Consider the following 15,447-nt stretch of genomic DNA (forward strand, 5'->3'; position numbering starts at 1 on the left):
TTCTGAACTTTTTCCTTATCTAACATGAAAAAAATCGAGATCGCTAAGTGGAAAACATAGTTTAAACAAAAATAACAGGGTTGTATCATAAGTCTTCTTCGTCCCCTTATTCTCTCAACTTTTTTCTTCCTGCTGTTCATATAATCAGGCATCGCTCCACCGTGTTGGCGCGGGTGGGTGCACAGCCACCCAAAGGATGTTGCACCCACTCAGTTTGGACTTGCACCCACCCAAATGATTTTAAAATTTGAACACCAAAGATGTCAAATTTTGTAAAAACTTCTTCTGACTTAGAAGTCAGAAGACGTTTATACACAATTTGAAAACAGTCTCAATTGAGTAAAGTCAGCAGAAGTAAAACTACTTCTTCTGACTTCTACTCAATTGAGAGTCGAGACTGTCAATTGTCTAATCTGTCAATTTTTTTCCCTGCTCTTGCCGAAGGCAAAAAGATCGTAGGGAATAAGTAATCGGGTTTGGATATATGAGGTGGCCCGACGGTCCTACGTTGACGACAAAAGTCTGCTCCTTCGCAATATAGACCACTCCCCTATAATTATGAGTATAGGAAGCGTCTGTTATGCTGCGCGCGACGCTCGGCATGTGTTAGTTAATTGCAGTATCCAACGCGAATTTCAATTGTCAAACGATGCCGTTCAAATTAAATTAGCCCAAAGTTTGTGCGCGGCGTACTAAATATTCGATTATCCTGCACGCGCGCAATGACAAATTACGATGAAAATAGTGCAACTTTTTAACAACAAAATAATCCAATATCTAATTTTTATTAATCGATAAAATTATCTTTTCGTTTAATTGCAAATGTTAACGGTTTAAGCAGGGAAAATTAATCGTGCGTGGTGTAACCGCGGCGAAATTCTTGTTTTGATTACTTTTTCTGACTTCTAGTTCTACTCAATTGAGACTGTCTTGACGCGATTTAAACTTACAAACAATACTATAAGCTTCCTCCCTGTGACCACGGGTTTTCTAGTCTATATTATAATTCAGAGAATTCCCTTAATGTTTGTACACTGTACAATGTTTGTACGACTGCCAGTGCCAACGTGCAAATTAGGTAAAAAGCAAAAGGTTGCAAAGTAACTATGGTAATGAGGGTTGTTACACGCACGTGCACGTGCAAAGATTGTTAAAACGGCATTTTTATCGGTTTTGTTGTTATTACGTTGTGTTTAGTGCGAGCAACATTTTAATCGGATGTATCTTCGGTTGTGTAGGATATGTTGTGACGCGATTTAATTTAACTAACAACAAAATACTATTAGCTTCCTCTCTGTGACCACGGGTTTTCTAGTCTATATTATCATTCAGAGAATTCTCTTAATACACTTAACTGTACACTTAACTGTACGACCGCCCACGTTCAAATAGATAAGAAATAGGCAGTTTCATAATAACCATGGTAACGGTGTTAGAACTTAAAAGTGCACTTGCACGTGCAACGATTTGAGAGTGGTATTTTGATCTTTTTTTTTGTTATTACGTGGTGCACTGGTGCGAGCTATATTTTAATTGGCTGTATCTTCGGTTGTGATGGATATTTGTTGATGCTATAAAAACTGACTACCAAAGAATACTATTAGCTTCCTCTCTGTGACCACGGGCTTTCTAGTTAATTCATAAAATCAAAGCTTGAGTGCAAGTGGAAGCTCCGTTCAATCCCTTTCAACATTCTTAACGGATTCACTATTCAATTTTCAATTAGAGTTGATGGGTTTCTCTAGGCATGAATAAACGACGAAATTCTCAAGGAATAAACTGTACATATAACCAAGACCTCAAACTGACTAATAAATAATTTCAGGGAACAGCTTACGGATACATAAGATACGCGATAAAACTAAAAGAGTCCGCCAATGCAGCGAAGATGCTATACTATTACTATTAGACAGTGCAACTATCGCTGGAACTGGAAGCACGATCAGGTTGTCAATGTCATTTGCGGAGGATAATGGCGATTCCAAGCGAGCTAAAATTGACCATTAGCTTTTGAGGTACTTTATTATAACTCAGTTTAAAATTTAGAGCAATCATAATTTAAATATATAAATAAATGACCTATTTGAAAACCAAAATAGGAAATGTATATTATATTTATAAGTCCTTAATTAGAAGCAACAATCAATTGATATGGAAAAAAGCATGTTACTTACTGGGCGGCGCTCAGCCTGTTATTCCGCCGAATCTTTATGTTTATGAACATAGGGGGGGGGGGGGGGGGGGGGGGTGTAACCCAAAAAAACCCAACTCCTACCCAAGAAAAGGTAATACTGGGATTGGGTTTTTTTGGGTTTTTTTGGGTTTTTTAAACAAAATTTAAACAAAATTCTAGCCATTTCATTAATTGTATTGAATGTGTTGTTCTCATGTCTTAACTTAATAGATAGTTTACATAGTATATAAGTGTGTTTATATTGATAGTATGTTATCACGATAGCAAACAGGATGTCTCGTTCATCGAGATATAATCCATATGAATGCACAAAGTGGAAATGTGCTGTTGATAAACTTCATCTTGACTTTTCAGTTGGCTCACAATCCTGTGCAGTCCCCTGCACATTGGCAGTGGATTGTGTTCTTAACTCTTGCGCCACTAAAAGGTTAAGGGCATCCGCTTGAACAATAGCCATCTTTAACTCTCACCATAATATCTTGGGTATCTTGAGCATGTAATTGCACGAACATATGCTATACAAGACAAATGTGACACTTCCTTTTTCTACCCAACAGCATCAGTTGTAATCCTTACCCAATCGTCACCTGCTCCAGTGTAGGACTTTCCGATTTTATCCCAAAGCATAAGGAGGTTAGAGTGAGAACAGAGCTACTAACCCTTCCCCTGACTACCTCGTTACCCGGTACCCCGGGCATAGGGAGCCGTATCCTGACTACCAGAGTGTGGTCCAGTCTAGCTGGGTCATAGTAGACTAGGTTGAACAGGGTAACAGCCAACACCTCTTTAGCTACTGTGCAATCCACAGTAAAGATTTACGAGTCTCAAAGCCTCTTGTAGACCAAGAGTTAAGGAGTCAATAGATCAAATTATTGAACTTCCGGGGCTCAATGTCTCCCGTCGACCGTCCTGCCTTTAACCTGGACCCCCTGTCCAGTATCCAGTCTTCACCACGCGGAGGTAGTGGCTTTCATCATGCTGTCCGATGAGTGTCTGGAAGAGGGCACCAGCAGGATACCCCTTTTCAAAGTTCTGGGAGCCTCACATCAGACCAGGGCTTCCACCCAGCTTCTATCAAGCGGTGACGCCTTGGGCCACCTAAGCTTCACACAACCATTGAAAGACCACCTGCCTACTTGTAAAAATTTTGATGATGCGATTATTACAGTCGAGGGTCTGATGCTGTACATTCTCAGTGTAACAGCTGACAACAGTTATCAACACTTTACATCCGATGCCTGCGAGCAAACTTTATGCTTTCCTGCGCATAGGCCTCCATGCAGGCATTAGAACTAATCTGTGTTCTAAGGATATGTTGGTTGGCATGGGCAAATCAAACCGTTCCCTCGAGCTTGATGCACTCGGCAAAAGTTTGATCCCTGAAACAGTTGCCCAATCTCGCAACAAGCTTGTTGCATCCGAAAGCAGAGAAACTATTTAGAGGTAAAGATACTTCAATCCCAAGATTGTTACAAGCTATGAAGGAGGGAGTCTCAAGGGGTAGAGAACTCCTTCAAGAACACTGTAACTTTGAAGGAGAGGCTTTCCAACCATCTTCTGACGGAGCAGAGAGTGACGAAGCGGAAACATATGATGAAGAAGAGGAAGTGGAGGATACTGACTCATCAGAGGAATGGGCGAAAATAGTAACTGTGTATGGTGATGCTCTGCATCATGATACGGCTGTTGAGGTTTGCCTCAATGGAGGGCGAGATCGAATGCCATCCCAGTCATGATTTTAGCGACTCCAGGGCCATAAACAAGCGAATATATCACTTAATATCACATGTGATCATGCAGCTGATGATAACTGCAAGATTCTTTCAGTTGGAAATAGAGCATGGTTTCTCGTTAAGCGGATGATCAGGAAAACGGAAACAGAGATCGTGAAGGTGAGAAGAAAGGCTTTATTCCTCTCGTAGCGGTTGCGGTCAGGGTTGGGGTCATCAGTGAGTTGCGTCCCTACTAACTCAATTTGCCATGGCCATCGAAGTGAGCATTACATATGGCTGATATCATATCTGGATGGCCAACTTCTTCTGAGCACATCAGTGAATAAAATACTGCTTTTGGGTGATATTTAAGCGATTATATCTATTGTGATGTTGTAGTGATGAACCACAACAGTGATGTTGTACTGATAATTGTTTTGCTAGGTGCCTACATGATTTTATTTCCTTCAAATGAAAAATTTGTAAAAAAACCAAAAAAACCCAACTCCTACCCTGAAAAAGGTAATACTGGGATTGGGTTTTTTTGGGTTTTTTTGGGTTACACCCCCCCCAACATAATTGCCTGGGGTCCCCAGGTAACATGTTACTTGAAGTAAGCAGAATAAAACATTGATTAATTATATTATTATTACCGCAGTAATCTCTAAAACACAATATTTATTTATCATTGTCATTTAATGAACCATTTCATTGCAATGCTCATTCGTTCAACAGGTGACTGACAGTTGACCACAGTTGTTTCGCGCAATGAACTCTGCCTGTCTAATCTTAATTAAATGTTTGGAGTATAATATCATCAGTAGTAATTGTTTCCACTTATTTTCCTTAATGGCGCCCCGTTCCTTCTTCTTCAAGTCTTTCATTCAATATTTCTGTAACAACACGAGCCCTATTCGATGTCATCTTTTTGACACCTTTTATTTGGCTCGCCTCGCTTACATTAATATATTTTGCTTTTGGTTGGTGTTCAACTCTGCTTCCTGACTGAGACTCTAACTTGACAGTTTCTGGCGTTTTATAATCGTGTTCTGGAGCAGTCATTGCTGGTGATATTTCTCGTAGAGCAACTGTTGTGTGGGCTGTCACGTGTGAAGCATCTTGAATTGAATTCATTTCTAACTCACCAGTCACTGCAGAAGCTTCTGTCCTAAATTGTTGTCTTGATACTCTAAATATTTTTGATAACAATAAACTAACAGTTTCATCGTATAGTAGAGGATTGATGACTGAGTTAATGGGCAGGACGACAATGGAAAACAGGGAGTAATAAGGACTAGCGTCTGTCACTTCCAAAGAGTGGAGAAAACACATGACAATGAATGGTATCCAGCAACAGAAATCTGTCCCAATGATTAGAGTTATTTTTCTTTGAAGTCGCTTGTTTCTTTTTCTAAGTTGCTCGTTTCCATTATTGTTAGCACATTGACTCGATGATTTGGCTGATATGAAATGAATAATGATATAAGCCATAGTTATTGATGCAAAACATATGATGTTAAGAAACAGGGTACACCACACATAAATTCGTTGAGAATCATCGGAAGTGACAAAATATTTGAAGAGGCATACTCCTGCGTTTCCGTAGAAATGAACCTGGTTCCTGGTGATTCCTCCAGCTCCATACTCATCACTAAACATACTCACCACCAATCTGTCTATGTTTTTCCATGAGAGATCTTTATTTCTCATCCTTCCAAAGTATTCTTCAAAAATCTCGAGATGCTTAAATTTTGTAACAGATCCGACGAAAAGTGGGCTTCTAGGATAGTTAATTCCATTGACGAAAAAATCTTCAAAGGGCTCAAATAAGGGCACTGCTGCCACTAAACAGGAAGCTATGAGAATTAGGGTACCAATCAAAAACACAGGAATGCTCGATTTTAAAGTCGTTTCATTGCTGATAGATAATTTGTTCATTCTCAAAACCCTGCTCAAACTCAAGACTGTCATTGAAAAGAGTGATAGCTGAGAACCCACAGTATTGACGATGCCCATGAAAGCGCATGATCTACTGGTTAACCATTCGAATCTGTTGGGACAATAACTATGGTATTGCGATTCGTGATAGATAGATATAGCTAAAAGATATATCCCTATCAAAAGATCACCAAATGCTATGAGGAGGATAAGAAGTTTGTTAAGAAGCATTGCCACTGTTGAAGCTTTTCTGAAAGTATACATTCCTCTTATGATGATGATGAGGTTCAAAAGTGTCGCTAATGAGCCTAAAAGCCAGGCTACAGTTGTGAGAACAGTATTCTCAATGATCCGTACATTACATCTGCCATTACATTCGTCTGAATAGTCGATACAGTCTGGTTTGCCATCGCAGACACTAGAAAGAGGAATATATTCTGTACTATTTGGGCACTGAAAATGGTTATTACACAATATTTCGTCGGAGAAATCCCCACAATCATTTGCCAAGTTGCAAACTTTTTCATAAGGAATACATAATCCATTTTCACAAGGAAACAAATTGTTGTGGTATTTGTTGTCTCCATACGGCAGAAGAAAGGTCAGAAAGTTGTTATCTGCGAGTGTGTAAACTCTTGAAGGGTACTGCCCAAGACATGAATCATGTCTTATAGGATCTTCAAGTGGACAAATGGAAGCGGCACACTGGCCTATGCAGGCAAGATAGACATACATCTCACCGTACACATATTTGCAGTCAAACTTTGTTTCTGGAACATCCAAGAGCAGCTGTGTTCTTCCAAGAAGTTCATATCCTTGATATCCAAAATCAGTCTTCGAACAATTTCCTGCTACGTAAGAAAGTTTGTCCAAACCTTTTAGACAGTACGAAACAGACATATGGTTTTCATAGCTATCTATCTTTTGGTGGATCCCTGGAGAATCGAATGCTTTTTGGCAGAGCGCATTTTCATTACCGCAAGTGTTTACTTGGTCACACAAGTGCTCAAATTCTATATGTCCTGAAGGAGGAGAACCGCATAGGAAAACCTCTCCACATTCTTCATTATCTTTCTTGAGTCTCATTGTAGCTGGGGTGAAACCACAGGTTGGGTAAACCACTCCTTCGTCTATACCATCTTCACAGTCCTTGTATCCGTCATTAATCCAGCTCAAAGGTACTTTTAATACTCTGTTCTCCATACCAAATGCCCTCTTACATGAATACTTGCTCATACTACGGCAAGTGACATGCAACTCGTCTGCTCCGTTGAAACAATCCTTAACTTTATCGCAAATTTGATGTTTGTGGACCTTACAAGTGATATCAATTCTCACGCACATGTCTTCAAAGCCGTCATCACAAAGTCGGAGTTCTGTGATTCCATGACATCTCATTCTGTCAGCAACGGAGACAGGGTAGCCGCCTCTAAAACATGTTAGGTTTGCAATTGAGGGGTCTGTGCAGTTCAGTTGGTCGGAGTAGTCTTCACAATATGGAACAATATTCAGAAACAAGGGAGCACATCTTGTGCCATTTACCATAGGTCTTGTGACATCACTGAATCTCTGCTTACACATTGGCCCTTCCTGACAGTTCATTTCATCAGTTCCATAAAAACATTGAGCTCTGCCGTCACATATGAAATATGCTGGTTGGTAATAAGGTGTTTTAGTGTATATATTAGTGCATAAGATCCCATAGGTAAACCCGTTACAAATTGCCTCATCATCGCACAAATAACAATCACAGACCTTATCACACAGACGGTTTGAATCGATTATTTCTTTTTTCCAAGGAGTTCTACAAGTGTATGTATGATCCGTGTCATCAGGTACTGCACAAGTGTCTGTACTGTATTGAATGTTTTTGCATTCCTCATCATGATCATGTCCGCAGATGTCATCCAAACCGAATGTAGTATCTCCATTATCACAGACCGCACGAGCGCACAAGAATTTGCTGTGATAATGCGTTTCCTCAATAGAAGTGATCCCCTCTTCACCTCTTTGATTGCAATCCAAGTTTATAGCTGCACACATCTGAAATATAATAATTAAATTCCCATTTTCTAAGATGATGAAAATTCTAGTAAAGCAACACTATGTTATCATGAATATTATAATTGTGTGTCAGACCTGTCACGTACTTTGACAAGCCACTAATGTATCATCTCCTTATGAACTCTTCATCTTTAAATCAAGGATAAGTCCGTGGTCACCATTTTAAGATATTCACTTCATTTAAAATCAATTTATTAACAGTTTTACCTGGTAAAACATAGGATCGTTAGGGCATGCTTTCGAAAATTGTTGGTACTTGCAACTTCGTTTTACCACCGAGTAGTAATCGTTAGAATTTGGACACTTGAAGAACGTCTTAGTCTTGTTTGTGGCCTTATCTACAGCTGTGCATTGTATCTTTATGTAACCGTGATACTGTACGAACTCACAAGTTGTGTCTTCTGAAATTCAAACTTATATTTTATTTGGTTTGGACATGCTTCCCATTCAGAAATTCATTCTTAGTAAATAATTATAAAAACAAACTTGTTTATTATTTAATAACATAACGATTTATGCAGCATTTGATATCATTACCTTGAATGTCGTCCCATGGTATTTCTGTAACGTCTGGATAGGTAGAAACATATGATACCAGTGATGTTGAACTGGAAACGAATGTGGGACTTGTACTTGCTCGAGTTAAAACGGGTGACAGCAGGCAGAGTAGCAAAGGGATCATCTCTTTTTATATATGCTGGCTTAATAGTTGATGGAGTTAAAACTTGAAGTGCTTAAACACATCTTACTATATATAAAGCGAGACGATATGGTTTCGTGCCATTTTACTAACACCATGATATCAACTTTAACGCGACTTTCCGCAAAAACCGTAAAATATATACAGCTCAAACTTTTTTGACTGGGTCAAATGCTTTAATGGCCTTCGAATCAGCATGAAAAAATAAAAATTTTTCCAAAGAATAAGAATTTTAGTGCCCAAAATTTTGACTCCCAAGTGGTGTCAAAAACGCGAATTAAATAAGTAATAATTATTTTAGTCTCTCGAGTCCTGACACCACTTTAGGGTTAGACGGGTTCCTGCTAGTTATACTAATTGACAGTCTAATCTTCAAGGCGTTACATATAAAATTATTACTGAATATGAGCACACAGAGATCAAATTATTAAATTGTTAAAAGACTCCCTCAAAAATCAGCCAAATTTAGTCAAACTCAATGTATCAAACCACTATGCAGCAAAAAGTATAGAATTCCTAACATCATAGAAGCTCTAACCAATAATTTTATAAAATGTTGGGAATATCAGAAATCTACTTCTTCTAAACTCTTATTCTATCACTCAATCAAACACACCTTCAACCGAGAGCCCTACTTACACTTATGCAAAGGCTTCTCTCGTCGTTATAGCACCACAAAACTTAGAATCAGCGCCCATGATCTCCATATTGAAAAAGGCAGATACTCCAACATACCCCGTGAGCAAAGGCTATGTGCTTCGTGTCAATCAAGTATGGGCGTTGAGACCATCGAAGACGAGTCACATGTTCTTTACATATGTGACTTGTATTCAAAACAGAGGTCGAAATTAGTCAAAAATCTTTCTCAAATGCCACTCATTGAAATAAGCACTGAAATCACCGCCTCAAGCAATATCAACGAAACAAATCTTAAAGTCCATCTTATGGAAATTTTGTCTCCTTACTCAACTGTAATTCCTCAAAATCACCAGAGCCTCCATATTCACTGCCACCGTTCACTAAATATTCAACCAAACACAGTATATTCAATTTCAAGAAAGGCGCTCCTATGCTGTCAATTGTGTGTGCACTTATTTCCTTCGCTGCTCCGAAGAGCGAAATAGCTTCACCGAAGATATGCGTCAACGTAATTCAAATGCACGAAACTTAAACAATTTTACTATCAATTTGGTGAGAACCTCGCAAATTAGTCATAATTAAGATTTAAGGATAACCCTGGCTCTGACTTCAAGGAAAGATGAATGTTTTCATTAATTTCTGTACAATTATGACGGTCCATGATAATGGATCTATAATTTAATTTTAATCCTGTGTAGACTCATAGACCAGATTTAAAGGAGGATCCGGTGCGGTGGAAGAAAAACATCCAGAAAGTATGAAACCAGTGAAATGTAAAATAAAGAGGAAAGTAATAGAAAAGGGAGGTTTGAATCATGTTACTAAGACAGTAAGACGGTGGTCGCTACGTAAAACTCTCAATATGGAACTGTCCAAGAAGTCCAACACAGCCCGTAATCATAACAGTAGAATAACCCTCAGACTGCTGGACAATGATCCCTCCAAAGCTTCAGTAAGGGTGCTTCTCCTTGACTTTCCGTTAGTGACAATTGCAAAGATGCTTGAGGATCTCAGTCATTACTCGTATCATGCCAGCCGAGGGACAAATGAGCTAGCCAACACAGCTAGACTCCTTAAACTGCCACAAGCCTTAATTCATCATTTATCTGTGATATGTTTAAAACTAGATAGCACAAATTGTGTGTTTTCCAAAAATTTATCCCATTTCTCATATAAATATAACTGATGGGCTTATCATGCTCTCATGTATGCCAATGAATCCTACATTTATGAAAAACTAACTTCATATTGAGGGCGACCTTTCTTAACAATACGAGACTAAACGACTGGTAATGCCTGCCCCTCCTCATGCTGTAAATCTAGTAGGCAAACCTCGCAAAAGAACAGGTCTTTAGTACCATGGGGGGGGGGGGGGGGGGGTCATTGTACAGATGGGGGTAACAATAGACAATTGTACAGATGGGGGTAACAATAGACATATCAGTAGACCACTTAACATCAGTTCTAATACCTTCGAGCTAGTCAAGGTTACGATACATGATGGGAGTATAATTTTCCACAAGTTTTAGTGTTGTTCAAGCTCTTACCTATGTAACACCAGTTATTGATCTGAGATATCGTAGGGTTAAAAATTTCAAGACAATTCTTAGGGTCTGAACTTTACATAATATAGTTGGAACAAGACATAGATAATAGTCAATTAACAAAACTCCTCACCTCTTTTATGAAGGGTTAGAATCCGAAAGATTGGATTACATTGAACACTACTAGTACTCATGACCTACGGATTGGATAGAAAAAAACAAAACAATTTAATTTAATTTTCTATATCTAATTGTTTTTCATAGAACATAACAACACCCTCTCCGCCGTCCGCAAACCTGGTACAATAGTGTGTGCTCTGTGTGTCACGTGAGACGCCCAAATCATATAACCCAAAGCGGGACGACCTTCCCAGTCTAGATTCATTGCATTGACAATAGTTGTATTGTGTTTAGCTGATTTATGGACGATCATCTCGGTACGGGTATTGTAATTCTTTTAATTTACTAGCAGGAACCCGTCTACCCTAAAGTGGTGTCAAGACTCGAGAGACTAAAATAATTATTACCTATTTAATTCGCGTTTTTGACACCACTTGGGAGTCCAAATTTTGGGCACTAAAATTCTTATTCCTTGGCCAATTTTTTATTTTTCCATGCTGATTTGAAGGCCATTGAAGCATTTGACCCAGTCAAAAATGTTTCAGTTGTATACCTTTTACGGTTTTGCGGAAAGTCGCGTTAAAGTTGATGCCATGGGGTCAGTAAAATGGCACGGAACCATATCGTCTCGCTGTATATATAATAATAACAATAATAATAACGCTTTATTTGTATACCGCTTAGGCCGTATAAGCGACCAAAGTCCCAAAAATGGGGTTGATACTGGCCAAAAAAGCGGCGCAGATAATTATAGCTTAGTAGTCCCATCTATAATCAAAATTCAAATTTATAAATTGTAGATTGAGTATAGAAAGATGTGGTTAATTTCTTATTCATGATACAAGTTTGATTGTGTGTTGTTTTACTGAGAAGCATGAGAATTATTTAACGGGTGATACTCGTAAAATATATTGTTCCAAATACAGGACCGTCGACGAGTCCAACTCGGCGCGAGTCCTGGTAGGTTATCAACCTACAAGAGAATTATGATTAAACTGTGCATCATTAATTAAACGACGGTCGTTGCCTTTGCGAATTGAAAATAATTTAAAGATGTAATTTATAGTTTGCTTAACTTTCAAATACTGACAATTCCAAATAACTTTTCTCATAAAATGGAAAGAACAGTTACTGTTTAAAGTTGGCACTTGGGAACTTCACTTTAGGGACCCAGTAAGAAGCCCTTGTTTTTGGGCCAGAAACAGGCGACTGTAAGACTTTAATAACTAAAAAATAACTAGTACAGTTTCTACTAATTTTTCTATTGGAGTGGAAACCTAACTATGGAGAGAGATCGAGAGGGAGACCCCGAAAAGGCTGGATGGCCTGTGTACTCGAAAATGCTACTAAATTTACATGTGTTAACAACACCAGACAAAATGCAGTACATCAGTTAGCATTGCCATTAAACCGAGTAACTAGAATGGAGGATAAAATAAAGATAACATGTCCATGACACAGGCTCGGAAAGTGCTATCAAAGCAAACAGAAATTTGGCACGTACGATCTCACAAAAGTGTTGTATGTTTATAACCTACCAGGACGCGCGCCGAGTTGGACTCGTCGACGGAACAAATATTTTACGAGTATCACCCGTTAAACAAAAGTGAGGCACGTGTTCTGCTCTGTAATGGGTTTCCGCGTTCACCTGCATTGGAAACAGTACCATTATCTGTTCTAGAAACGTTTCTCCTGGTTTGTAGACGATAAGGATATAGATAGAAATAGCTATTTTTATCCCACATTCTGGGATTATTAAGGTGATAAAATCGAAGTTAGTTACCCTTTTAAACATTGTACAATGTACATTTAGGAATTGCAGCAATATTCAGATCGTTTCAATGTTATGATAGTACAATTCGAAAATTTGTACACCAAAATTGTCAAATTTTGTAAAAACTTCTTCTGACTAAACAACTACTTCTTCTGACTTCTACTCAATTGAGACTGTTTTGAGAGATATTGAAATACGTTTAGGAGGGTAAAATTCCAAAATTTTCCAGGGGGCTTCACCACCAACGCCCCCCCCCCCCCGCCCCCCGTGCTGCGCCAAGCTGCACCCACCCAAAGATTTTGAGCTGGAGCCATGCCTGCATATAATACTCTTCTTTTCCTCTCGTTACATTAGGATTCTCTCCTCCCTCTCTCTTATTGTGTTATCTTCCTCCTGCTGTTCATCCTCTCCTCTAGTATCAATATTATGTTTATGACTCACATTCCATGTTATCATCCTCTTACTGTTCATCTTATCTCCACCCTAACTTACTCAGTTCTTCTAAAGTTCTAATCTAACTCCGCTCCCACATTAGTGATAGTTAAACAGTATTAGCCCACATACGCGGCCACTATAGTCAGCGCATTCCTGGCAGGCACATCATGACCAGATCCAACCTATTGGCTTACTGTCCAGGGGTGGCCGGAACATTCGCAAACAGCGCAAATCATGAGGTGTAAAAATTAGAGCGGTGCTTGATCGTGATTTGAGTTTGTGTGTTTGGTAAACAGAGCTAGAGAGGGGCATCCTCATTTGTCGGCCCCTTTTCTCTCTCCGGACCACGTGGTGTGGTCACGTGACATTTGTTTATTTTACCTGTCAAACGAGTAGCCTATAAACTCCACATTCTAGCCGAGTGTTACTGTTACCAGGGTAACCCACGTGGTGGTCACGTGGTTACCACGGTGACAACATCACGTGACACAGCTGACTGATCCAGGTATCATAATCCATCCCCCTGTCACACCGCACTTAATTTGTCCTCTCCTGAAGAAAGAGAGTAACACCCAGCCTGAAATTGCTTGTTTCTCATCCTAGATGGACGTGGTATTGATATTATTGATTTGTGACTTTTTCACTGATCTTGATAGCGGGTATTGGTTACAAACCCCGTTCAAGTAATCGAGTTTGTTGTCTAGCTTCTCCACTGGACGTTTTGTTTTACCGTTCTTCTGATTCCTTCGTTGTTTGTTACGTTGATTGTTCATATGTGAAATACCTCTTAACTGTTATCATGAGATGGTAGGTGCGACGTCTCCTGGATTCAAACTAGATTCTTATTTCATGGCGGTCATTAGTTGATGATATTGATACGGAAATTGACAATTGACAATATAAAAGGTAGTAAACGAGATTATAAGCCAAACAATTTGTATCTCATATCGGTGACTGTAAGATGACGTAATGGATAAAAATTTGGTCATTATTATATCAGTATCATCGATTAGCTTGTTGAATGTTAACTCCAGATTTGAATGCAATACTTTTGTGTCTACTAATTAAAAAATATGAATGCTAATGGTTTACGTATGAAAAAAAAGGAGAATGTTCGCAAGAACTGTTTTGGTACATCAGATTAACTGAAGTCCCAAACAATCAGCCTATAAATCAATTGATAAAACTTATATTTTCACCAGTTGTTACGTCGTCTTTTGTAGATCATTGCATTCCATTGAATTTATAATTTGGTCCTTTATCATGCAGAGGTCATGGTTGATTGGTCGTCGGAAAAAAAACTAAGCCGGTGATAAGTTAATAATATAAGTATCAAGCAAGACGGGGCGACGTAATACATTACTTTTATCATTCAAATCAAAGCTGATCGTGATACAATTACATCCATGCTCCAAAAGCCAAGTCCGAAACCCAGCAAAAGTTTTCATCGAATTCTTTTGCGGGGTTTTCATATTTTTAATCTGTTCATCCCTTCAGTGGTCGTCTGATCGAGGGCACAAGAGCGGTGTTCTCGCCACGTTCCCGTGATCTTTACGATCCAGCTGTCGATATAATGGTATTATACTGCTTCGGCTTAAAAATCTCCTCAATATATAAAGATAATTTTATTGATTGTCACAATTATTAATCACCTCTCTCATTTTAGACTTACTCACTAAGCCTTATAGTTGATTAAATGACATGTTCCGTTTCACCGTTCAGCCAATTATCGGCTCCCCAAGTTCCCGTAGGTTTTACCACTTATCTAATAGGATATCACGCAGATAATGGTATTGATATTTACAACGTTGATAAGGATCCAAGCTACACTCCAACAATTATTGGTCCCAATCACAGTCTAATCGGACGAGGATTCATAAATCGAACCTCCTTAGTGCTTAGTGAATTACGAAATTCGTGATTTACATTATAATTACCATTAGACCATTAAATGAAAGTACAGTGAGGCTGTTTAATCCACAAGATTATATCCCAATCAAATGAGGAGTTTTTTATTTAATGTAATATGATCAGTTTGTACTTTGTGTGGTAGATCCACTCACAAATCTAATTTGGAACCTTTAGTAATCATGCAGCACGCTTGGTCGGGTGTGAGCCACTCTAATCTCGTTTTGTTGAGGGTTGTTCTTGCAAATGTAATTTGTGGTATGAAACTTCCGGGTTGTTACTCACCAGCGCATGAATATAATTTCCTATTCTTTAACATGGGGAGTGGCGGTAAAAATGGGACGTATCAGTGATCAATGAATAAACTGAAAGTGAAGCACGTAGACTCTCGTGATCGTGATAGGACGGTAATAGTTCGC

At 38.8% G+C, this 15,447-nt stretch overlaps 1 protein-coding gene across 1 annotated transcript; it reads right to left on the reverse strand.

Moving 5' to 3' along the window:
* Window positions 1–4,506: 4,506 nt before the first annotated feature.
* Window positions 4,507–8,303, reverse strand: LOC134820234 (low-density lipoprotein receptor-related protein 2-like). The gene is made up of 2 exons (XM_063830455.1): window positions 8,116–8,303; window positions 4,507–7,887 (listed from the first exon to the last, which is right to left on the reverse strand). Exons 1-2 carry the CDS (start codon window positions 8,125–8,127, stop codon window positions 4,753–4,755), a joined length of 3,147 nt encoding a protein of 1,048 aa, XP_063686525.1. The 5' UTR covers window positions 8,128–8,303; the 3' UTR covers window positions 4,507–4,752.
* Between the last annotated feature and the right edge of the window lie 7,144 nt (window positions 8,304–15,447).

Source organism: Bolinopsis microptera, chromosome 8 (genome assembly GCF_026151205.1).
Source record: "Bolinopsis microptera isolate Bmic1 chromosome 8, MBARI_Bmic_1.0, whole genome shotgun sequence".
Lineage (NCBI taxonomy): Eukaryota > Metazoa > Ctenophora > Tentaculata > Lobata > Bolinopsidae > Bolinopsis > Bolinopsis microptera.